Below are 25,037 nucleotides of genomic sequence, written 5' to 3' on the forward strand. Positions count from 1 at the left end.
GGGCAACCGCCGCCTGAAGGACTCGTCTGCCTATGCTGGCATCCGCCGAAGCATAGGTATGCACCTGATAGTGTTTCGTGAAAGTGTGGAGGCTGGACCAGGTAGCCGCCTGACACACAAGCTGAGCCGTAGCCTGGTGCCTCAAGCCCGGGACTCATCCACAGCTCTGGTAGAATGGACCTTCAGCCCTGAGTGAACCGTAAGCCCAGCAGAACGATAAGCTCGAGAATTGGTTCCTTGTTCCACCGAGCCAGGCTTGATTTGGAAGCCTGCGACCCTTTACGCTGGCTAGCGACAAGGACAAAGAGTGCATCCGGGCGGCGCAGGGACGCCGTACGATCGATGTAGAGTCTGAGTGCTCTCACCAGATCTAATCAAGTGCAAATCCTTTTCACATTGGTGAACTAGATGACGACAAACAGAGTGTACGGGGATACCCTGACTGAGATGAAAGGGGGGATACCCCCTTAGGGAGAAATTCCGGAACCGGACGCAGAACCCCTTGACCTGGTGAGACACCGGGAAGGGGGCTTTGCACGACAATGCTGCCCCGACAGACACTCTCCTAAGTGAAGTGACTGCTCCTAGGAAAACCACTTTCTGCGAAAGACGTGAGAGAGAAAAATCCCTCATAGGCTCGAATGGTGGTTTCTGAAGAACCATCAGCACCCTGTTCAAATCACAGGGTTCTAACAGCCGTTTGTAAGGAGGGACTAAGCGGCAAACCCCCTGCAGGAACGTGCGTACCTGAGGAAGTCTTGCTAGGCGCTTCTGAAAAAAAAATACAGAGAGCGCTGAGATTTGTCCCTTAAGGGAGCCGAGCGACAAACCTTTTTCCAAACCGGATTGCAGGAAGGAAAGAAGAAGGGAATTTTGTTTACTTACCGTAAATTCCTTTTCTTCTAGCTCCAATTGGGAGACCCAGACAATTGGGTGTATAGCTATTGCCTCTGGAGGCCACACAAAGTATTACACTTAAAAGTGTAAGGCCCCTCCCCTTCTGGCTATACACCCCCAGTGGGATCACTGGCTCACCAGTTTTAGTGCCAAAGCAAGAAGGAGGAAAGCCAATAACTGGTTTAAAGACCAATTCAATCCGAGGAAACATCGGAGAACTGAACCATACCACATGAACAACATGTGTACCCGAAAAAACAGAAAAACCCCGAGAAAACAGGGCGGGTGCTGGGTCTCCCAATTGGAGCTAGAAGAAAAGGAATTTACGGTAAGTAAACAAAATTCCCTTCTTCTTTGTCGCTCCATTGGGAGACCCAGACAATTGGGATGTCCAAAAGCAATCCCTGGGTGGGTAAAAGAATACCTCATGATAGGGCCGTCAAACGGCCCTCTCCTACAGGTGGCCAACCGCCGCCTGAATGACTTATCTACCTAGGCTGGCGTCTGCCGAAGCGTAGGTATGCATCTGATAATGCTTGGTAAAAGTAAGTAGACTCGACCAGGTGGGTGCCTGACACACCTGCTGAGCCGTAGCCTGGTGCCGTAATGCCCAGGATGCACCCACGGCTCTGGTAGAATGGGCCTTCGGCCTTGAGAGAACCAGAAGCCCAGTAGAACTGTAGGTTTCAAGAATTGGTTCCTCGAGCCCCCGAGCAAGGGTGGATCTGGAAGCTTGCGACTGTTTACGCCGACCAGCGACAAGGACAAAGAGTGCATCCGGGTGGCGCAGGAGCGCCATGCGGGAAGTAGAACCTGAGTGCTCTCACCAGAACCAACAGATGCAAATCTTTCTGAAATTGATGGACTGGACGAGGACACAAAGAAGGTGAGGTGATATCCTGATTGATATGAAAATGGGATACCACCTTAGGGAGAAATTCCGGAACCGGACGCAGAACTACCCTGTCCTGGTGAAGGACCAGGAAGGGAGTTTGTATGAGAGCGTTGCTAGCTCGGAAACTCTCCTAAGAGACGAGCCGGTTGAGGGCCGTAGAATTCAATAGAAGAATGGCCCTTGAGACAGCCAGTCTGATTGGTCTGGTAGTGCCCCCGGTTAGCCTACCGTGAGGCACCACAGAACCGAGTACCACAACATCCTCGGCCAATTTGTAGCGACGAGGATGGCGCGGCCGCAGTCGGTCTTGATCTAGCGCAGTACTCTGGGCAACAATGCCAGAGGTGGCACCTAAGGTAGCTGGAACTGCGACCAATGCTGAACTAAGGCGTTTGCCGCCAGAGCTCGATGATTGTGAAACCGTGCCATGAAGCTGGCACATTGTTGTTGTGCCGTGACGCCATTAGATCGACGTCCGGCCTCTGTCAGCGGCGCCAGATCTCCTGAAACCCGTCCGGGTGAGGAGACCATACTCTTTCGGCCACACCTCAGCGACTTAGGAAGTCAGCTTCCTAGTTTCCACACTTGGGATGTGAATTGTGGATATGGTGGATGCCGTGTCTTCCACCCACATCAGAACCTGCCGGACTTCCTGGAAGGCTTGCCGGTTGCGCGTTCTTCCTTGGTGGTTGATGTATGCCACCGCTGTGGAGCTGTCCGACTGAAGTCGGATATGCTTGCTTTCCAGCCGCTGTTGGAAGGATTGTAGGGCAAGATACACTGCTCTGTGTTCAAGAACATTGATCTGAAGAGTGGACTCTTGCTGAGTCCACGTACCCTGAGCGCTGTAGTGGAGAAAAACTGCTCCCCACCCTGATAGACTCGCGTCTGTCGTAACTATCGCCCAGGACGGGGATAGGAAGGACCTTCTTTTTGACCAAGAGGTGAGAAGAAGCCACCACCGTAGAGATTCCTTGGCCGCCTGAGAAAGAACGACGACTCTGTTGAGGGACGTCGACTCCTCGTCCCATTGGCGGAGAATGTCCCATTGTAGTGGACGCAGTAAAACTGCGCGAAAGGAACTGCCTCCATTGCTACCATCTTACGTAGGAAGTGCATGAGGCGTCTCAATGTGTGCGACTGGTTCTTAAAGAAGAGCTTGCAGCCCGTAGTGAATGCTGTTTGTCTAGCGGCAGCTTCACTATCGCTGAGAGAGTAAGAAACTCTATGCCTAGATATGTTATCGATAGGGTCGGGGTCGGATCTGACTTTAAAAAGTTGATGATCCACCCAAAACTCTAGAGAGTCTCCAGCGCAACGTTCGGGCAGTGTTGGCATGTTTCCTAAGAGAGTGCCTTGACAAGTAGATCGTCTAAATACGGGACCACAGAGTGACCCTGAGAGTGCAGGACTGTGACTACTGCTGCCCTGACCTTGGCGAAGACCAGTTGGACTGTCGCTAGCCGGAAGGTAGAGCTACGAACAGAGGGTGTTCGTCTCCTATAACGAAGCGTAGAAACGCTAGTGCTCTGGATCAATCGGCACGTGTGGATAAGCATCCTTGATGCCTAATGATGCTAGGAAATATCCTTGGGACCTTGAGGCGATGACATGGCGGAGGGATTCCATCCGGAACCGCCTGGTGTCCACGAGCTTGCTGAGCATTTTTAGATCCAGAACGGGACGGAACGGCCCGTTGTTATAGGTACCGCAAAGAATTTGGGGTAAAAACCGTGACCTTGTTCCTGAAGAGGAACGGGGGTCATCACTCTTTCTGCCTATAGAGTGCACCCTGTTTGCAGAAGAGCAGCGGCCCGGCCGGGAGGTGGAGAAATTCTGAAGAATCGAGTTGGAGGACGAGAAGTGAGCTCTATCCTGTACCCGTGAGACAGAATGTCTCACACTCAATGGTCATTGACCTATGGCAGCTAAATATCGCCAAGGCGGGAGAGCCTGCTACCGACCGAGGCCGCAAGTCATGAGGAAGCCGCCTTGGAAGCGGGTTTTCAGACTGTCGCTTTTTTGGGCGAGACTGAGCCCGCTAAGAATCTTAGCTCCTCTGATCCTTTTGAGTCCACATTGGACGAGGAAAAATGGGACCTGCCCGAGCCTCGAAAAGGCCGAAAACCCCGACTGCCTCTTGCTCTGTTGGGGTTTGTTGTGTCCGGGCTGAGGAAAGGATGAATCCTTACCCCTGGACTGTTTGATGGTTACATCCAACGCTCACCAAACAGTCGGTCAGCAGAAAAAGGCAACTGGTTAGGCAACCTTTTTTGGAAGCAGAATCTGCCTTCCATTCACTTAACGAGCAGACCAGGCTCTGCTTAAAAACACGGAGTAGCGGAGGCTACCGCCGCACGGTTCGCAGAGTCCAGGACAACCTGAATCGCGTAAGAAACAAATGCAGACATTTGAGAGGTTAAGGATGCCACCTGCGGCACAGATGTACGTGTAACCGTGTCAATCTGTGTAAGACAAGCTGAAATAGCTTGGAGTGCCCCAAGGGAGAGAATGCCGGAGCCAACGGTGCGCCGACAGCCTCATAGATGGCTTTCGACCAGAGATCCATCTGTCTGTCAGTGGCATCTTTGAGTTTGCAGTTCCATCTCCCACTGCAACTATGGATCTAGCTACAAGCCTGGAGATTGGAGGATGCCGCTCGGGACATTGGGTCCAGTCCTTGACCAAGTCAGGGGACAGGGATAACGTGTATCCTAAGCCGTTTGGAGAAGCGCATATCTGGATAAGCGTGGTGTTCCTGGACTGCCTCTCTGAAGGCAGAGTGGTCCAGAAAAATACGTGAAGCTGACTCCTCCACTGGAGGAGCTGTGAGAAATAACCCACATTCTATAGATGGACGCTATAAGATTATTTACTATGGCGTCACAATCAGGTGTATCCAGATTGAGAGCGGTCTCAGGATCAGAATCCTGAGCCGCTACTTCCGCCTCATTACACAGCGAGTCCTTCTGTTAGGACCCTGATGAAACCGAGGCCGCTCATAGCGAGCCCACTTAGGCTGTCTGGGACTGACGTCCGTGCAGAGCCGTGACTCTGGGATGCGTGTGACATTCCCGGAGCTGTTAGTTATTCACACTGAGGGGGGCCATGGATCAATGATTCAACAGTGCCCATATTGTGAGAGACATGTCCGGACTGCTAGGCTTCTAGTATCATAGCCATAGTCTCAGAATATAGCCGTACATGCTGTACCAGCTGTATAGAAAAACATGTGGTTCTGCACCTTTGTTTTACACAGAGAATATGCTGATAACTCCTCCGCATAATCCAGGAGGGTATATACAACGTGCGACCAAACAGTGCAATGTATATAGTACAAGCATATCTATAAGTGCACTTCTGCACTAGTGGGGTTAGCACCACAGGTGCTGCTTAACGCCTGTTACAGCGATTGTGTGACTATCAGAATGCCAGGGTCTTCCACACTTGTCTCTGTATCGTACAGAAACTGACACTAATGGCTGCCGGTGTCCTTGTAGAGAAGGAAGCCGTGGGCGTGCCTGAGAAAGTGCGGGAATCCGGATTCACAGTGCACACAGTGAGAGGGGTGGAGTATGCAAAACATACTCCAGCTCTCAGCTCTGCTCTATGCAGCGTCACGCCCCTACCCTGACTGTCAGGGCTGTGGGCGGTAACGAAGGGAGACTAGGCCCAGAAGCCGGGGACTCGAGTTAACAGCGCGGCCGCCGTAAAAGCGCGGGCCGCGCTGAAGTCCCCGGCGCACCACAAGTGCCAGCCGCGCCGCAGTTCCAGCGGCCGGCGCGACCTATTCATAGAAGTGGCCAGCGTCCCGCCCCTCTCCTGACTGGCAGGTCTGGGGGCGGGAACGAACGGAAGCAGGCCGCAAAAGCCGGGGACTCTAGTTATCAGCGCGGCCGCCGTAAAAGCGCGGGCCGCGCTGAAGTCCCCGGCGCACCACAAGTGCCAGCCGCGCCGCAGTTCCAGCGGCCGGCGCGACCTATTCATAGAAGTGGCCAGCGTCCCGCCCCTCTCCTGACTGGCAGGTCTGGGGGCGGGAACGAACGGAAGCAGGCCGCAAAAGCCGGGGACTCTAGTTATCAGCGCGGCCGCCGTAAAAGCGCGGGCCGCGCTGAAGTCCCCGGCGCACCACAAGTGCCAGCCGCGCCGCTGCCAGCGGCCGGCGCGACCGATTCCTGGAAGTGGCCAGCGTCCCGCCCCTCTCCTGACTGGCAGGTCTGGGGGCGGGAACGAACGGAAGCAGGCCGCAAAAACCGGGGACTCTAGTTATCAGCGCGGCCGCCGTAAAAGCGCAGGCCGCGCTGAAGTCCCCGGCGCACTACAAGTGCCAGCCGCGCCGCAGTCCCAGCGGCCGGCGCGACCAATTCCCATAAGTGAGCCTGCTTCAGCAAAGCTGAATGAGGCCATGGCACAGGCGCCGCAGCGCTGATGTCCCCCGGCGCACTACAACACCCAGCATGCTGCGGTGTGAGCGCCAAATGCACGGGGACACAGAGTACCTTGAGGAAGCAGGGCCATGTCCCTGATGTACTCCGCTCCATCCAGCATCTTCTCCAGGGGCTGTAGATGGAGCACGGTCTCAGTGCCTGGAGACCGGTAAATCCCACTTCACCCAGAGCCCTGTAAAAAGGGATGGGGAAGGAATCAGCATGTGGGCTCCTGCCGCCGTACCCGCAATGGGTACCTCAACCTTACAAACACCTCCGACATACAGTGGGGTGAGAAGGGAGCATGCTGGGGACACTATATGTGTCCTCTTTTCTTCCATCCGACATAGTCAGCAGCTGCTGCTGACTAAAAAGTGGAGCTATGCGTGGATGTGTTGCCTCCTTCGCACAAAGCACAAAACTGGTGAGCCAGTGATCCCACTGGGGGTGTATAGCCAGAAGGGGAGGGGCCTTACACTTTTAAGTGTAATACTTTGTGTGGCCTCCAGAGGCAATAGCTATACACCCAATTGTCTGGGTCTCCCAATGGAGCGACAAAGAAAGTAGGCAAGGCAATTGGCCAGGGAGAAACTCCCTGAGCAGAGCACCAAGATAAGAATATCTTCCACGTTCTGTGGTAGATCTTGGCAGATGTGGGTTTTCTGGCCTGTCTCATAGTGGTAATGACCTCTTGAGATAACCCTGCAGATGCTAGGATCCAGGACTCAATGGCCACACCGTCAGGTTGAGGGCCGCAGCATTCAGATGGAAAAACGGCCCTTGAGACAGCAAGTCTGGTCGGTCTGGTAGTGCCCACGGTTGGCCTACCGTGAGATGCCACAGATGCGGGTACCACGACCTCGTTGGCCAGTCTGGAGCGACGAGGATGGCGCGGCGGCAGTCGGACCTGATCTTGCGTAACACTCTGGGCAACATTGCCAGAGGTGGGAACACAAAAGGGAGTTGAAACTGCGACCAATCCTGAACGAAGGCGTCTGCCGCCAGAGCTCTGTGATCGTGAGACCGTGCCATGAATGGCGGGACCTTGTTGTTGTGCTGAGACGCCATTAGGTCGACGTCCGGCATCCCCCAGCGGCAACAGATCTCCTGAAACACGTCCGGGTGAAGGGACCTTTCCCCTACGTCCATGCCCTGGCGACTGAGAAAGTCTGCTTCCCAGTTTTCTACGCCCGGGGTGTGTACTGCGGATATGGTGGAGGCCGTGGCTTCCACCCACGTCAAAATCCGCCGGACTTCCAGGAAGGCTGGCCGACTGCGTGTTCCTCCTTGGTGATTGATGTAAGCCACCGCTGTAGAGTTGTCCGACTGAATTCGGATCTGCTTGCCTTCCAGCCACTGCTGGAAAGCTTTTAGGGCAAGATACACTGCCCTTATCTCCAGAACATTGTTCTGAAGGGAGGACTCTTGCTGAGTCTACGTACCCTGAGCCCTGTGGTGGAGAAACACTGCTCCCCACCCGGACAGACTCGCGTCCGTCGTGGCCACCGCCCAGGATGGGGATAGGAAGGATTTCCCCGTCGACAATGAAGTGGGGAAAAGCCACCACCGAAGAAAATCTTTGGTTGCCTGAGAGAGGGAGACGTTTCTGTCGAGAAACGCCGACTTACTGTCCCATTTGCTAAGGATGTCCCATTGTGCAACCCTGACTGCATTGACCGCTGTTTGTCCAGCGGAAATATCACCATCGCCGATAGGGTATGAAATTCCATGCCCAGATATGTCAGCGATTGTGCCGGTGTCAGATTTGACTTTGGAAAATTGATGATTCACCCGAAGCTCTGGAGAATCTGTAGAGTAGCGTTGAGGCTGAGTTGGCATGCCCCTTGAGAGGGTGCCTTGACAAGCAGATCGTCTAGGCAAGGAATCACCAAGTGTCCCTGAGAGTGGAGGACCGCTACTACTGTTGCCATGACCTTGGAGAAAACCCGCGGGACTGTCGCCAGGCCGAAAGGCAGTGCCGCGAACTGAGGTGTTCGTCTCCTATGGCGAACCGCAGGAAGCGCTGATGCTCCGGAGCGATCGGCACGTGGAGATAAGCCTCCTTGATATCGATCGATGCAAGGAAATCTCTTTGGGACATTGAGGCGATGACGGAGCGGAGGGATTCCTCCGGAACCGCCTGGTTTTTACGTGTCTGTTGCCCGGACGGAAAGACCCGTCATTTTTTGGGACCACAAACACGTTGGAGTAAACACCGTGACCCTGTTGCTGAAAAGGAACCGGGACCACCACTCCTTCTGCCTTCAGAGTGCACACCGCTTGCCTGAGAGCCTCGGCTCTCTTGGGAGGCGGAGATGTTCTGAAGAATCGAGTCGGAGGACGAGAGGAGAACTCTATCCTGTAACCGTGAGACAAAATGTCTCTCACCCAACGGTCTTTTACCTGTGGCAGCCAGGTGTCGCAACAGCGGGAGAGCCTGCCACCGACCGAGGATGCGGTGTGAGGAGACCGAAAGTCATGAGGAAGCCGCCTTAGTGGCGGTACCTCCGGCGGTCTTTTTAGGACGTGATTTAGGCCGCCATGAATCGGAATTCCTCTGATCCTTCTGAGGCCTATTGGACGAGGTGAATTGAACCTGCCCGCGCCCCGCAAGGACCGAAACCTCGACTGTCCCCTCCTCTATTGGGGTATGTTCGGTTTAGCTTGAGGAAAAGATGTATCCTTTCCCTTGGATTGTTTGATGATTTCATCCAGTCGCTCACCAAACAAGCGGTCGCCAGAGATTGTCAAACTGGTTAAGCACTTTTTTGGAAGCAGAATCTGCCTTCCATTCCCGCAACCCCAAGGCTCTGCGTATTACCACTGAATTGTCGGACGCAACTGCCTTCCGGCTCGCCGAGTCCAGGACAGCATTAATGGCGTATGACGCAAACGCTGACGTTTGAGAAGTTAAAGACACAGTCTGCGGCGCAGATGTACGTGTGACTGCCTCAATTTGCGCTTGAGCCGCTGAGACCGCTTGGAGCGCCCAGACGGCTGCGAAAGCTGGAGCAAAAGACGCGCCAATAGCTTCATAGATGGATTTCAACCAGAGCTCCATCTGTCTGTCAGCGGCATCTTTGAGTGAAGCCATATCTTCCGCTGCAACTAAGGATTTAGCCGCTGGAGATAGGAGGGTCCACACTGGAACACTGAACCCAGCCCTCGACAACGTCAAAAGGGAAGGGATAACGTGTATCCTTAAGGCGCTTGGAAAAAACGATATCTGGACAAGCCTGGTGGTTCTGGACCGCCTCCCTGAAGTCAGAGTGATCCAGAAACGTACTCAATGTACGCTTGGGGAACCTGAAACGGAACTTCTCCTGCTGAGAAGCTGACTCCTCAGGCGTAGGAGCTGAGGGAGAAAAAAAACAACATTTGATTGATGGACGCCGTAAGATCGTTCACTACGGTGTCACAATCAGGTGTATCCAGGTAGAGAACGTTCTCAGGATCAGAATCCTGATCAGATACCTCCGCCTCATCATAGAGAGAGTCCCCATGCTGAGACCCTGAATAATGCGGTGATGTCGAGGGATGCTCCCAGCGAGGTCGCTTAGGGGGTCTGGGACTGCGGTCCGAGTCAGACCCCTCACCCTGGGATCCATGTAGACACTCCCGGAGCACCTTGTTGTACCAACTGGGGGGGGGGGACCAGGGGGCAATGAATCAACAGTGCCCATGGTCTGAGAGACCTGTCTGGACTGCAAGGCTTCTAGTATCATAGCCATAGTCTCAGAAAGTCTATCAGTAAATACAGCAAACTCCGTCCCCATCACCTGGACCATTAGCAGAGACTCCGGCTGAGTACGTGCCACAGGGGCCGAGCATTGCATACAATGGGGGTCCGTGTAACCTGCCGGCAGTATAGCCGTACATGCTGTACAGGCTGTATAGAAAACCTGTGCTTCTGCACCCTTGTTTTTCACAGACGATATGCTGTTATCTCCCCCGAACATCAAGGAGGGTATATAGCCAAAATACAAAAGTGCGACCGAACAGTGCAATGTATAGCGTACAAGCATATATCTATATGTGCACTTCGGCACTAGTGGGGTCAGCACCACAGGTGCTGGTTACCGCCCGCTCACAGCGGTTGTGTGACCATCAGAATCCCTGCCAGGGTCTTCCCAAACTTGTCTCTTTTCTCAGCCACAGAAAAAACTGACATGAATGGCTGCCGGCGTCCTGTGTAGAGGAGGAGGCCGTGGGCGTGCCCCAGAAAGTGCGGGAATCCGGTTTCACAGTGTACACAGTGAGAGGGGTGGAGTATGCAAAGCATACTCCAGCTCTCAGCGCTGCCGTGCTGTACAGCGTCACGCCCTTACCCTGACTGGCAGGCCTGTGGGCGGTAACGAAGTGAGACTAGGCCGCACAAGCCGGGGACTAGAGTGATAAGCGCGGCCGGCATATAAGCCCTGGTCGGCGCGGAAGTCCCCGGCGCACCACAAGTCCCAGCCGCGCCTGAGATAAAAATGGCAGCGGCGGTTAGCGCGGTAGTCCCCCAATACTCTAACACACCCAGCTACGCTGTAGTGTGCGATGGCACCAGTGCGGGCAGCGCCACCGTCCCTGGCGCACTAACACACCCAGCAGTGCTGCCGTGTGTCTGTGCGCGGTCCCCACGGGGACACAGAGTACCTCAACGTAGCAGGGCCATGTCCCTGAGGATACTCCGCTCCATGTCCAGCAGATTCCCAGGGGCTGTGGATGGAGCACGGCCTCAGTGCCTGGAGACCGATAAGATCCCACTTCACCCAGAGCCCTAAGGGGATGGGGAAGGAAAGCAGCATGTGGGCTCCAGCCTCCGTACCCGCAATGGGTACCTCAACCTTAACAAACACCGCCGACAAAAGTGGGGTGAGAAGGGAGCATGCTGGGGGCCCTAGTATGGGCCCTCTTTTCTTCCATCCGACATAGTCAGCAGCTGCTGCTGACTAAACAGTGGAGCTATGCGTGGATGTCTGACCTCCTTCGCACAAAGCATGAAAACTGAGGAGCCCGTGATCCCACGGGGGGGTGTATAGGCAGAAGGGGAGGGGCCTTACACTTTTAAGTGTAATACTTTGTGTGGCCTCCGGAGGCAGTAGCTATACACCCAATTGTCTGGGTCTCCCAATAGAGCGACAAAGAAAAGGAAGGTAAGGAGATATCCTGATTGAGATGAAAAGGGGATACCACCTTAGGGAGAAATTCCGGGACCGGACGCAGAACCACCTTATCCTGGTGAAACACCAGGAAGGGGGCTTTGCATGACAGCGCTGCTAGCTCAGACACTCTCCGAAGTGATGTGACTGCCACTAGGAAGGCCACCTTCTGCGAAAGGCGTGATAGAGAGAGACATCCCGCATCGGCTCGAAAGGTGGTTTCTGAAGAGCCGTTAGCACCCTGTTAAGATCCCAGGGTTCCAGCGGACGCTTGTAAGGTGGGACTATGTGGCAAACTCCCTGCAGGAACGTGCGGACCTGCGGAAGCCTGGCTAGACGCTTTTGAAAAAACACGGAAAGCGCCGATACTTGTCCCTTGAGAGAGCCGAGAGACAAACCCTTATCCATTCCGGATTGAAGGAAAGAAAGAAAAGTGGGTAAGGCAAACGGCCAGGGGGTAAAACCCCGATCAGAGCACCAGGATAAGAAGATCCTCCAAACCCTGTGATAGATCTTGGCGGACGTTGGTTTCCTGGCTTGTCTCATAGTGGCAATGACATCTTGAGATAACCCTGAGGACGCTAGGAGCCAGGACTCAATGGCCACACAGTCAGGTTGAGGGCCGAAGAATTCAGATGGAAAAATGGCCCTTGAGACAGCAAGTCTGGTCGGTCTGGGAGTGCCCACGGTTGACCCACCGTGAGGTGCCACAGATCCGGGTACCACGACCTCCTCGGCCAGTCTGGAGCGACGAGGATGGCGTGGCGGCAGTCGGACCTGATCTTGCGCAACACTCTGGGCAGCAGTGCCAGAGGAGGAAATACATAAGGCAGTCGAAACTGCGACCAATCCTGAACTAATGCTTCCGCCGCCAGAGCTCTGTGATCTTGAGACCGTGCCATGAATGCCGGGACTTTGTTGTTGTGCCGAGACGCCATGAGGTCGACGTCCGGCGTTCCCCAGCGGCAACAGATCTCTTGAAACACGTCCGGGTGAAGAGACCATTCCCCTGCGTCCATGCCCTGGCGACTGAGAAAGTCTGCTTCCCAGTTTTCTACGCCCGGGATGTGAACTGCGGAGATGGTGGAGGCTGTGGCTTCCGCCCACAGCAGAATCCGCCGAACTTCTTGGAAGGCCTGACGACTGCGTGTGCCGCCCTGGTGGTTGATGTACGCGACCGCCGTGGCGTTGTCCGACTGTATGCGGATCTGTCTGCCCTCCAGCCACCGATGGAACGCCTTTAGGGCTAGATACACTGCCCTTATCTCCAGAACATTGATCTGAATGGAGGACTCTGTCGGAGTCCAGGTTCCCTGAGCCCTGTGGTGGAGGAAGACCGCTCCCCACCCTGACAGACTCGCGTCCGTCGTGACCACAGCCCAGGATGGGGGCAGGAATGATTTTCCCTTCGACAAGGAAGTAGGAAGAAGCCACCACTGAAGAGAGGTTTTGGCTGCCAGTGAAAGAGAGACGTTCCTGTCTAGGGACGTCGACCTCCTGTCCCATTTGCGGAGAATGTCCCATTGAAGTGGACGCAGATGAAACTGCGCAAAGGGAACTGCCTCCATTGCTGCCACCATCTTCCCTAGGAAGTGCATGAGGCGCTTCAAGGGGTGTGACTGGGTCCGAAGGAGAGAGTGTACCCCTGTCTGCAGGTCTGCAGCGAACGCTGTTTGTCCAGCGGAAGCTTCACTATCGCTGAGAGAGTATGAAACTCCATCCCGAGGTAAGTCAGTGATTGGGTCGGTGTCAATTTTGACTTTGGGAAATTGATGATCCACCCGAACCTCTGGAGAGTCTCCAGAGCAATGGTCAGGCTGTGTTGACATGCCACCCGGGAGGGTGCCTTGACTAGGAGATCGTCTAAGTAAGGGATCACCGATTGGCCCTGAGAGTGTAGGACCGCCACCACGGATGCCATGATCTTGGTGAAGACCCATGGGGCTGTCGCCAGGCCGAAAGGCAGTGCCACAAACTGAAGGTGTTCGTCCCCGATGGCGAAACGCAGGAAACGTTGATGCTCTGGTGCAATCGGCACATGGAGATAAGCATCCCTGATGTCGATTGAGGCTAGGAAGTCTCCTTGGGACATCGAGGCGATGACAGAACGGAGAGATTCCATCCGGAACCGTCTGGTTCTCACGTGTCTGTTGAGCAGTTTGAGGTCCAGAACGGGGCGGAATGATCCGTCCTTTTTTGGCACCACGAACAAGTTGGAGTAAAAACCGCGACCACGTTCTTGAATGGGAACGGGAATCACAACTCCTTCTGCCTTCAGAGTGTTCCCCGCCTGAAAAAGTGCATCGGCTCGCCCGGGGGGCGGAGATGTTCTGAAGAAACGAGTCGGAGGACGAGAGCTGAGCTCTATCCTGTAACCGTGCGACAGAATGTCTCTCACCCATCGGTCTTGGACATGTGGCCACCAGGCGTCGCAAAAGCGGGAGAGCCTGCCACCGACCGAGGATGCGGTTTGGGGAGGCCGAAAGTCATGAGGAGGCCGCCTTGGAGGCGGTGTTAGAGACTAGTCAGCCAAAATATGCTGAGCAGCCATGTTGCATCTAACAGCCATCTTGGTCAGACTTGAGCAAACTAACTTTGCAGCTAATGAGATGCATTGGCTAGAGTTCACCCCCAGAGAGGAGATAGAGATGACATCAGTATTGTTAGCAAGTATAAGAAAAAGTCTGAAAAGGTTAAATCGAATAGAAGAATACAATTGCGTCAGTTGATAGATGGTGATGTGTAGTCATGAATAGTAGGTATATTGAATTGATAAAGAAACAAAGTTGTCAATAGAGTTGTCAGTGTTTGAAGAGTTATGTGAAGTAGAGGCGCCTTCAGGGATCAGAGATGTTAGCCATGACAACATTACTGAATTAATTAAAAGTACCATGGAGGCCCATAGGGATCTGATAAGTTTCTACCGCAATGCTCGTAAATAATGTCATGATGTATCATTATATTCTTTGTTTTCTAATGTGTACGCCTTTCTCTGCAGTATGAGCTTTCCTTTGTCTAATATGTATAAAAGCCCCCACACGCCTATCGGGGACACTTCTTCTTCATCTGTTGCTAATTCTGCTGTTCTACAAGACACCTGCGTGTGTCATCCTGCCGATAACCTGTCTGATCTGCTCTGTTGCTATCTCGGAATAAACTTCAGTCTTTGCTTGGAACGGATTGTCTACAACGTCTTCTTAGCTCTCGAGGTCTACGAGAACTTTTTCTTTCAGCGGTTCCTCCGGCGGTCTTTGGAGGACGTGACTTAGACCGCCATGCAGAAGAGTTCCTCTGGCCCTTCTCTGACCTGTTGGACGTGGAGGATTGGGACCTGGCTGAGGGCCGAAAGGACCGAAACCTCGATTGAATTTTTCGTTGCTGAGGTTTGTTTGGTTTGGACTGGGGTAAGGACGAGTCCTTACCCTTGGATTGTTTAATAATTTCATCCAATTGCTCGCCAAACAAACGGTCGCCAGAAAATGGCAAACCGGTTAAGAACTTCTTGGAAGCAGAGTCTGCCTTCCATTCGCGTAGCCACATGGCCCTGCGGACTGCCACCGAATTGGCGGACGCTACCGCTGTACGGCTCGCTGAGTCCAGGACGGCGTTCATGGCGTAGGACGAAAAGGCCGATGCCTGAGAAGTCAAAGACACAACTTGCGGAGCAGAGGTACGTGTGACTGCATTAATCTCAGACAGACAAGCTGAGATAGCTTGGAGTGCCCACACGGCTGCAAAGGCCGGAGCAAAAGACGCGCCTATGGCTTCATAGATGGATTTCATCAGAAGCTCTATTTGCCTGTCAGTGGCATCCTTGAGCGATGAACCATCTGCCACTGATACTACGGATCTAGCTGCCAGTCTAGAGACTGGAGGATCCACCTTGGGACACTGAGCCCAACCCTTAACTACGTCAGGGGGGGAAGGGGTAACGTGTGTCATTAAGGCGCTTAGTAAAGCGCTTGTCCGGAAATGCTCTGTGCTTCTGGACAGAATCTCTGAAGTTAGAGTGATCGAAAAACGCACTCCGTGTACGTTTGGGAAACCTAAACTGGTGTTTCTCCTGCTGTGAAGCAGACTCCTCTATAGGTGGAGTTGGGGGAGAAAGATCTAGCACCTGGTTGATGGACGCTATAAGGTCATTTACTATGGCGTCCCCTTCAGGTGTATCAAGATTGAGAGCAACGTCAGGATCAGAGCCCTGAGCTGCGACCTCCGCCTCATCCTCCAGAGAGTCCTCATGCTGAGACCCCGAACAGCGTGATGAAGCCGGGGAAGGTTCCCAGCGAGCCCGCTTAGCCGGTCTGGGACTGCGGTCCGTGTCGGAGTCCTCCCCGTGGGACCTAGGTGTCACCCCAGGAGCACTCTGCTGCACCGACCGAGAGGGGCCTGGGGGCGATGAACTCACAGTGCCCGGCAGGGCTGTGGAGTCGGAGTCAGAGTCGTGGAGTCGGAGTCGGAGCTCATTTTGGTGGAGTCGGAGTCGGTATAAAATGCACCGACTCCGACTCCTAAAATATATAATAAATTGGGGACAGGAGTGCAATGCAGAATGTGCTGAATATTTTACTAAATAACAACATTTAGTATAATGCTTATATTTAAGTGAAAAATTTATTGTAGTACAATGTGAACATCAGACATTTAATTGTTTTTATGATACAATAATCAAGATATTTGGATAGAACATAAAATATTTATTGGAATACAACTTTAGAACACAAAAAAACTAATAAATTGTAAATATGTAATATATATAATATATATATATATATATATATATATATATATATATATATATATATATATATATACACAGTGTATATACACACACACACAAGATATATATGTAATCTACTGTATATTACATAGTGTATTACATATTTACAATTTATTACAGTTTTTTGTGTTCTAAAGTTGTATTCCAATAAATATATTTTATGTTCTATCCAAATATCTTGATTATTGTATCATAAAAATTATTAAATGTCTGATGTTCACATACACATATTCATGTACTACAATAACTTTTTCACCTAACTATAAGCAATATATGTAGGAGTCGGAGTCGGAGCCGGAGCCGGAGTCGGAGTCGGTGCAAGAGAATTTGAGGAGTCGGAGTCGGAGTCGAAGGTTTGGCTTACCGACTCCACAGCCCTGGTGCCCGGGGTCTGTGTGACCGATCTGGACTGCAAGGCTTCTAGTATCTTAGCAGACCATCTATCCATAGACTGAGCCATGGATTGTGAAAGCGACTCAGAGTTTCGCAGCCAAAACTGCAAACTCTGTCCCTGCCACCTGGACAGTGGAAGCCGGCGGTTCTACTTGAGCCGAGGGTCCCACCAGTGCCCGAGGCTCCGGCTGAGTGAGTGCCACAGGGGCCGAGCATTGCACACAGTGAGGGTAGGTGGAACCTGCAGGTAACATAGCCGCACAAGAGGTACAGGTTGCAAAATAAGCCTGTGCCTTGGCACCCTTGCTCTTTGCGGACGACATGCTGTAGTCTCCTCTGAGAGTGATCACTGAGGGTATATAGCCAAAAGCAAAACAATGCGGCCGAACAGAGAAAATATTATATATATATATATATATATATATATATATATATATATATATATATATATATATATATATATATATATATATATATATATATATATATATATATATATATATATATATATATATATATATATATATATATATATATATATATATATATATATATATATATATATACACACACATACATACATACATACATACACACATACATACATACATACATACATATATATACACACACACACTTCGGCACCCAAGGGGGGCCAGCACCGGGTAACCGGTGTGGCTTACCGACCGCCCAAAGCGGTTGTGTGTCCACCAGATTCCCTGCCTGGGCCTCCCAGAGCTGTAGAGCTCGTTCTGAAATCCTCCACCGGCAGAAGTGATTGTAAATATGGCTGCCAGAGTTCTCAGGGGAGGAGGGAGCCATGGGCGTGACTAATAAAGTGCGGGAATCTGGTGCCCCACAGTGCTCAGTGAGGGGGGAGGAGAACACCTAAGTATGCTCCAGCCCTCACTGCCGACGTCCAGTCGACCGTCCCGCCCTTACCCCTGACTGGCAGGCCCGGGGGCGGGAGTTATGGTACTAGGCCTCAGAAGCCGGGGACTAAATTTAATAACGCGGCCGGCAAACAGGCGCGGTCGGCGCGATAGTCCCGGTCGTCACAAAAAAACAGCAGCCGCTGCAGCGTCTGTAACACAGGCGCTCCATGCACCGTCCCCAAGGGGACACAGAGTACCTTATAGATGCAGGGCCTGTCCCTGATGATACTCAGTCTCCTGTCCGTCAGATTCCCCCAGGGGCTGCGGAGGGAGCCCGGTCCCAGTGAATGGTGACCGGTTAGGATCCCACTTCTCCCAGAGCCTCTAAGGGATGGGGAAGGACAAACGGCATGTGGCTCCAGCCTTTGTACCCGCAATGGGTACCTCAACCTTAACAGCACCGCCGACTTAGTGGGGTGAGAAGGGAGCATACCGGGGGCCCTGTTAGGGCCCTCTTTTCTTCCATCCGATACAATCAGCAGCTGCTGCTGACTAAAATGGGAGCTTGAGTGAATGTGTGCCTCCTTCAACACAAAGCATAAAACTGAGGAGCCCGTGATGCACGGGAGGGTGTATAGGCAGAGGGGAGGGGTTACACTTTTTAAAGTGTAATACTTTGTGTGGCCTCCGGAGGCAGAAGCTATACACCAATTGTCTGGGTCTCCCAATGGAGCGACAAAGAAACACAACATTCTGCAATATACGATTCAATGTCCATTCACCGTGATGTAAAAGATATAGATTCCTTACATCTGGGTTATCGCAGCCAATCATCTCTCCATAGGACACTTGGTGACACAGGCAGTATGTGGGTTCATTGGGGTCCACCGGCATATCAAGGACATCTGAAGGGTGCACAGATAGGGCCGCCTCTGAAAACACTGGCCTGTCGGAAAAAGCATAACTATTAATCACAATGGCCGTAAATCAGATAGAGAGATTAAATAACTAAGGAGAAAAATCAGCTTCTATACAGCACATCCAGACAAAACATTGGAATGCATGTTGATTAACCTCCTGACGCTATATAGTGTATAGATACATCATGAGCACATCACTAACATTGTTCAACAGTGAACAGCGATTCAGCAAAAATAAATATCTATAATTGCTTTGTCTTTCCACCTCCCAAAAAAAGAGAATTTTGTTATTTACCGTAAATTCTTTTTCTTATAGTTCTGTATTGGGAGACCCAGACCATGGGTGTTTAGCTTCTGCCTCCGGAGAACACACAAAGTACTACACTTAAAAGTGTAGCTCCTCCCTCTGAGCTTATACACCCCCTGGTGAGCCAGTCCTAGCCAGTTTAGTGCAAAAGCTGAAGGAGAATAGCCACCCACAAGTAGAACAGAGTAAGAACCGGAACAACCGGAGACTCTGTCCACGACAACAGCCGGTGATAACACACGGAACAAGAAAATTGCCAACAGGCAACAGGGAGGGAGCTGGGTCTCCCAATATGGAACTATAAGAAAAAGAATTTACGGTAAGTAACAAAATTCTCTTTTTCTTTATCGTTCCTTTGGGAGACCCAGACCATGGGACGTTCCAAAGCTGTCCCTGGGTGGGAATAAACAGAAAAAACTAAGAAGTAGGTGGAGCCTAACTTCACAAGTGGGCGACAGCCGCCTGAAGGATGCGTCTGCCCAAGCTCGCATCTGCCGAAGCATGAGCATGCACTTGGTAGTGCTTCGAAAAGGTATGCAGGCTAGTCCAAGTGGCAGCCTGACAGACTTGTTGAGCCGTAGCCTGGTGCCTAAAAGCCCAAGAGGCACCGACAGCTCTGGTCGAGTGTGCTTTGATCCCCGGCGGGGGAGGCACCTGAGTACTCTGGTAGGCGTCCGAAATGGTCGATCTAATCCAACGGGCCAAGGTCGGCTTAGAAGCAGAGAGACCCTTGCGCCGCCCTGTGGTTAGCACAAAAAGAGAGGTGCACCGCCTAAGCGCAGCGGTGCGAGACACATAAATCCGGAGAGCACGCACCAGATCTAGAGTATGCAGCGCTTTCTCAAAGCGATGAACAGGGGCCGGACAGAAGGAAGGCAAGGAAATATCCTGGTTAAGGTGGAAGGGAGAGACCACCTTAGGAAGAAAGTCCGGGGTCGGACGGAGAACTACCTTGTCTTGGTGAAAAACCAAAAAAGGTGACTCCGAGGAGAGCGCAGCCAAATCAGAGACTCTCCTGAGAGAAGTTATGGCAACTAGAAAGGCCACCTTTTGAGAAAGACGATACAAAGAAACCTCCCTAAAGGGCTCGAAAGGGGGTTTCTGCAATACCGTGAGGACCAAGTTAAGGTCCCAGGGATCCAAGGGCCGCCGATAAGGCGGAATGATGTGAGACGCACCTTGCATGAAGGTGCGGACCTGAGCCAGCCGGGTGAGACACCGCTGGAACAGCACTGATAGAGCCGAGACTTGTCCCTTGAGAGAGTTGAGGGACAGTCCTAGCTGCAGACCGGACTGTAAAAAAGACAGAAGGGTCGGCAACGAGAATGGCCAAGGAGAATGGCCGGAAGAGCGACACCAGGACATGAAAATTTTCCAAGTCCTGTGATAGATCTTGACGGAGGAAGACTTAACGGGCCCGAGTCATAGTGGAGATGACTTCAGGAGGAATACCAGAAGCCGTCAAAATCCAGGACTCAAGAGCCACGCCGTCAATTTGAGTGCCGCAGAATTCGGGCGGAAAAACGGACCTTGCGAGAGCAGGTCTGGACGGTCCGGAAGATGCCACGGCATCTCCACGGACAGTTGGAGCAGGTCCGGATACCAAGCTCGCCTGGGCCAGTCCGGTGCAATGAGGATGACTCGACGGCCCTCCATTCTGATCTTGCACAGGACTCTGGGCAAGAGAGCTAGAGGGGGAAACACGTCGGACAGACGAAACTGGGACCAGTCTTGAACCAGAGCGTCCGCGGCGAAGGCCTGAGGATCGTGGGAGCGAACCACGTAAACCGGAACCTTGTTGTTGTGACGGGATGCCATTAGGTCCACGTCCGGAGTGCCCCACTTGCGGCAGATTGACTGAAACACTGCCAGGTGCAGGGACCACTCGCCACCGTCCACGGATTGACGGCTGAGATAATCTGCCTCCCAGTTTTCTACGCCAGGGATGTGGACTGCGGATATGGTGGACTTGGAGACCTCCGCCCATTGAAGAATGCGTTGGACCTCCAACATTGCCAGGCGGCTGCGTGTCCCGCCTTGGTGATTGATGTAGGCAACCGCTGTCGCGTTGTCTGACTGGACTCGAATGTGCCTGCCCGCCAACAGGTGGTGAAAGGCTAGGAGAGCTAGAAGCTCTGGTTTCCAGCACATTGATTGAAAGGGCTGACTCGGACGGAGTCCAAGTGCCCTGTGCGCTGTGGTGGAGATGTACCGCTCCCCAGCCAGATAGGCTGGCATCCGTGGTGAGAATCACCCAGGACGGAGTCTGGAAGGAGCGCCCTTGGGACAGGGAGAGGGGTCGAAGCCACCACTGAAGAGAGCTCCTGGTCCGTGGCGACAGAGCCACTAACCTCTGTAAGGAGGAAGGCCGCTTGTCCCAACAGCGGAGAATGTCCAGCTGCAGAAGACGCAGATGGAACTGGGCAAAGGGAACAGCCTCCATGGAGGCCACCATTTGACCCAGCACCTGCATCAGACGCCTGAGGGTATAACGGCGGGGCCTCAGGAGAGAGCGCACCGCCAACCGGAGTGACAGCTGTTTGTCTAAGGGCAACTTCACAAGTGCCAGCAAAGTCTCGAACTGCATCCCTAGGTACGTGAAACTCTGGGTCGGAGTCAGAGTGGATTTGGGCAGATTGACAATCCACCCGAATTGGGCTAGGGTGGCGAGAGTGAGCGAAACACTCCGCTGACAGTCTGCGCTGGATGTACCCTTGACCAGAAGGTCGTCCAGATAAGGAAGCACTGCTAACCCCTGGAGGTGCAGGACCGCAATCACTGCCGCCATGACCTTGGTGAATACCCGAGGGGCCGTGGCTAACCCGAAGGGGAGAGCCACAAATTGGAAATGATCCTCTCCTATCGCAAAACGTAACCAACGCTGATGTGACACTGCGATTGGCACATGTAGATAGGCATCTCTGATGTCGATGGACGCCAGGAACTCCCCTTGGGTCATAGAGGCAATGACTGATCGCAGAGACTCCATGCGAAAATGCCACACCCGGACATGCTTGTTGAGAAGCTTGAGATCCAGGATGGGCCGGAAGGTACCGTCCTTTTTTGGAACTAGGAAGAGATTTGAGTAAAAACCTCTGAACCGTTCCTGAGCGGGAACTGGGACAATCACTCCGTTTGCCTGCAAGGACGCCACGGCCTGCGAGAAGGCGGCGGCCTTGGAGCAGGGGGGAGTTGAGAGAAAAAAATCTGTTTGGAGGGCTGGAAGAGAATTCTATCCTGTAGCCGTGAGATATGATGTCTCTCACCCACTGATCGGAGACTTGCTTTAACCAAGCGTCGCCAAAGTGGGAGAGCCTGCCACCGACTAAGGACATGGCTGGAGCGGGCCGAGAGTCATGAGGAAGCTGCCTTAGTGGCAGAACCTCCTGCGGTCTTCTGCGGACGCGCTTTTGGGCGCCAGTTGGATTTCTGATCCTTGGCTGAGTTAGCGGACGAGGCGGAAGGCTTAGAGGATGACCAGTTGGAGGAACGAAAGGAACGAAACCTCGATTGATTCCTACCCTGGGCGGGTTTCCTGGTCTTGGTTTGTGGCATGGAAGTACTCTTCCCGCCAGTAGCTTCTTTAATGATTTCATCCAGCTGTTCACCAAACAGCCGTGAACCAGCAAAAGGGAGCCCAGCAAGAAACTTCTTGGAAGAAGCATCTGCCTTCCACTCTCGAAGCCACAAAATCCTACGGATAACAAGAGAATTAGCTGAAGCCACTGCAGTGCGGTGAGCAGCCTCTAGCATGGCAGACATGGCATAAGATGAAAAAGCTGAAGCCTGAGCAGTTAAGGTAACCATCTCAGGCATAGATTCCTTGGTGAGGGAATGCATCTCCTCTAGAGAAGCAGAGATGGCTTTGAGAGCCCACACTGCTGCAAAAGTCGGGGAAAACGCGGCCACCGCAGCTTCATACACAGATTTGGCCAGAAGGTCAATCTGACGGTCAGGGGAATCCTTAAGTGAGGTGCCGTCAGCCACCGACAACGGTCCGGGCTGATAGCCTAGACACCAGCGGGTCTACCTTTGGGGAGTGAGACCACTCCTTGACCACCTCAGGTGGAAATGGAAACCGGTCATCAGAACCACGCTTTGGAAAGCGTTTGTCAGGGCAGGCCCTGGGTTTGGTCACAGCGGTCTGAAAACTGGAGTGGTTAAAGAACACACTCTTTACTCTCTTAGGCGAGGTAAACTGATGTTTTTCTGCCAAAGAGAGTTGCTCCTCTGACACTGGCGGATTGAGATCCAGCACAGAATTAATAGAAGCAATCAAATCACTAAGATCTGAGTCACCTTCAGAGAAATCGATGGGATACATAGCCTCCGAGCCCCCAGTGAGGACATCCTCCTCATCTTGAGAGTCAGCTCTTGAGACAGAGCCGTGGGATGGGGAGGGGGAGGAAACCCTGCGCCTTCTCTTAGAAGGACGGGGTCTGGGATCAGATGATGAATCCTCCGTGAGCTCCGATGGACGGAGGTCAGAGGATAGGAGTCCTCTGTCAAGAGTATTAGAGGCACCCTGTGAGGGGGGCTGATGCATATTCATCAAAGTCCTGGACAAAAGCCCCATGGACTCAGCAAATGACTGGGATATGGACCTAGAAAAGGACTCTACCCAGGCCGGGGGTTCAATCACAGGTGCAGCAGCAGCCTGAGAGACCACTGGGGGTGAGACTCCAGGCTGTGGCACCGCCAAGTTAGAGCAGACATCACAATGTGGATAGGTGCTCGGCTCAGGCAGCAGGAGCTTACATGCAGTGCATGCAGAATCAAGCTTTGGAGCCTTGCTCCTTGTGTGAGACATGCTGCTGGAGTGGGGGCTTTGCAGAGAATGAACCCCAGGGAGAATATACAGAGGTCCACAACCGGAGACCGGCTGTGGCTTACCAGACCGCTGAGCGCGGTGTTGTGTGCCCTCCAGATCCCGAAGCCTGGTCCCCCAGTCGCAGCACCTCAGCAGAGATGCAGAATGCAGGATGTCCCAGAGCAGAGTGAACTCTGCCTGAGAAGAGGGCGTTCCTATAAAAGAGCGGGAACTGGAGGGCTATAGAGACCTGCCGGGAAGGAGGGACGCCCCAGCAGTGGGGAGTGTCCCTCCCCTGTGTAGAACGGCCGCCGGGAGGAGCCGAACCTGTCCCTCTGCATGAGTGACATGCGAGGGCAGGAAAATGAAACTAGGCCTCCGGCAAAGCCAGGGCCTAAATTTAAGCGGCAAGGCCGACAAGCAGGCACCATCGGTGCGGTTCTCAGGCAAAAGCTAGAGAACCCGCCGGAAAAGTTAAAACAATCACATACAGCATACTCTCCCCTTACAATAAAGAACCGGGACCCCCAACATAAACGTCTCAGGTACTTAGCTGCTGAGACGCAGGGCCATGTCCCTGGGGATGAGTGCTCCGGTCCAACAGAATCCTCAAGGGGCTGTGGATGGAGACCGGACTCCTGCCAGGCATGGAGACCGTGCTGGCTCCCACTTCAAGCCAGAGCCCAGAAGGGATGGTGAAGGAGCGCGGCATGTAAGGCTGCAGCCTTGTAAATCAACCTTAACAACACCGCCGACACAGTGGGGTGAGAAGGGACATGCCGGGAGTCCAGACATGGACCCGCTTTTCTTCAAACTCTTTCCAAAAGTAAAACAAAATCAGATGAGAATGCATGTGTGGATGTATGCCTCCTGACACAAAGCAATAAACTGGCTAGGACTGGCTACCAGGGGGTGTATAAGCTCAGAGGGAGGAGCTACACTTTTAAGTGTAGTACTTTGTGTGTCCTCCGGAGGCAGAAGCTAAACACCCATGGTCTGGGTCTCCCAAAGGAACGATAAAGAAATGTTATTAAAAAGTGATCAAAAACTCATGTAGCAGAAAATGGTATCACTAAAAAGTACATAATGTCACACAAAAAAAATAAATAAATGTATGCCCTTATAAAGCTCCTTTAAAATGGAAAAAGAAGATTTTAGGTAGTCACCGCAAAATCTTTCTCGGAGCCTTCATCGGGGGGGACACAGGGAACCATGGGTGTATGCTGCTGGCTCTAGGAGGCTGACACAATCCTATAATAAAAGTTGGCTCCTCCCCAGTAGTATACACCCACTGACCGGAGCTGAGCTGATCAGTTTATGCTTAGTGTCCGTAGGAGGTGGACACTTGAGGCTGATCTCAGCCCCTCAGGTTCGTATAGTTGTGTTTTATTAATATTTTCTCTTTTTCTTTCAGAGACAGCTCGTCGGGTGACAGGGTGTAATGGTTCACCCTGTTTCCCACCTAGACCAGTTGCACCATTTTAGTCTTCCTACCCCACAATCAGGCTCTGGAGCAAGAGAGTTGGGGAGGGGGGACAGGACCCTCCGCCTTTGTCGTCGAAATCTTTCACTGTATGCGGATGCGC

At 52.7% G+C, this 25,037-nt stretch overlaps 1 protein-coding gene across 1 annotated transcript in view; it reads right to left on the reverse strand.

Annotated features, from left to right (window-relative positions):
- ING5 (inhibitor of growth family member 5) overlaps positions 1–25,037 on the reverse strand; it is an 80,308-nt gene that overhangs the window by 13,188 nt on the left and 42,083 nt on the right. Inside the window, exon 6 of the mRNA XM_075340846.1 lies at positions 18,225–18,360. Coding sequence (XP_075196961.1) covers positions 18,225–18,360 — 136 coding nt within the window. The remainder of the gene's footprint in view (positions 1–18,224; positions 18,361–25,037) is intronic.

This window comes from Anomaloglossus baeobatrachus, chromosome 3 (genome assembly GCF_048569485.1).
Source record: "Anomaloglossus baeobatrachus isolate aAnoBae1 chromosome 3, aAnoBae1.hap1, whole genome shotgun sequence".
Classification (NCBI taxonomy): domain Eukaryota; kingdom Metazoa; phylum Chordata; class Amphibia; order Anura; family Aromobatidae; genus Anomaloglossus; species Anomaloglossus baeobatrachus.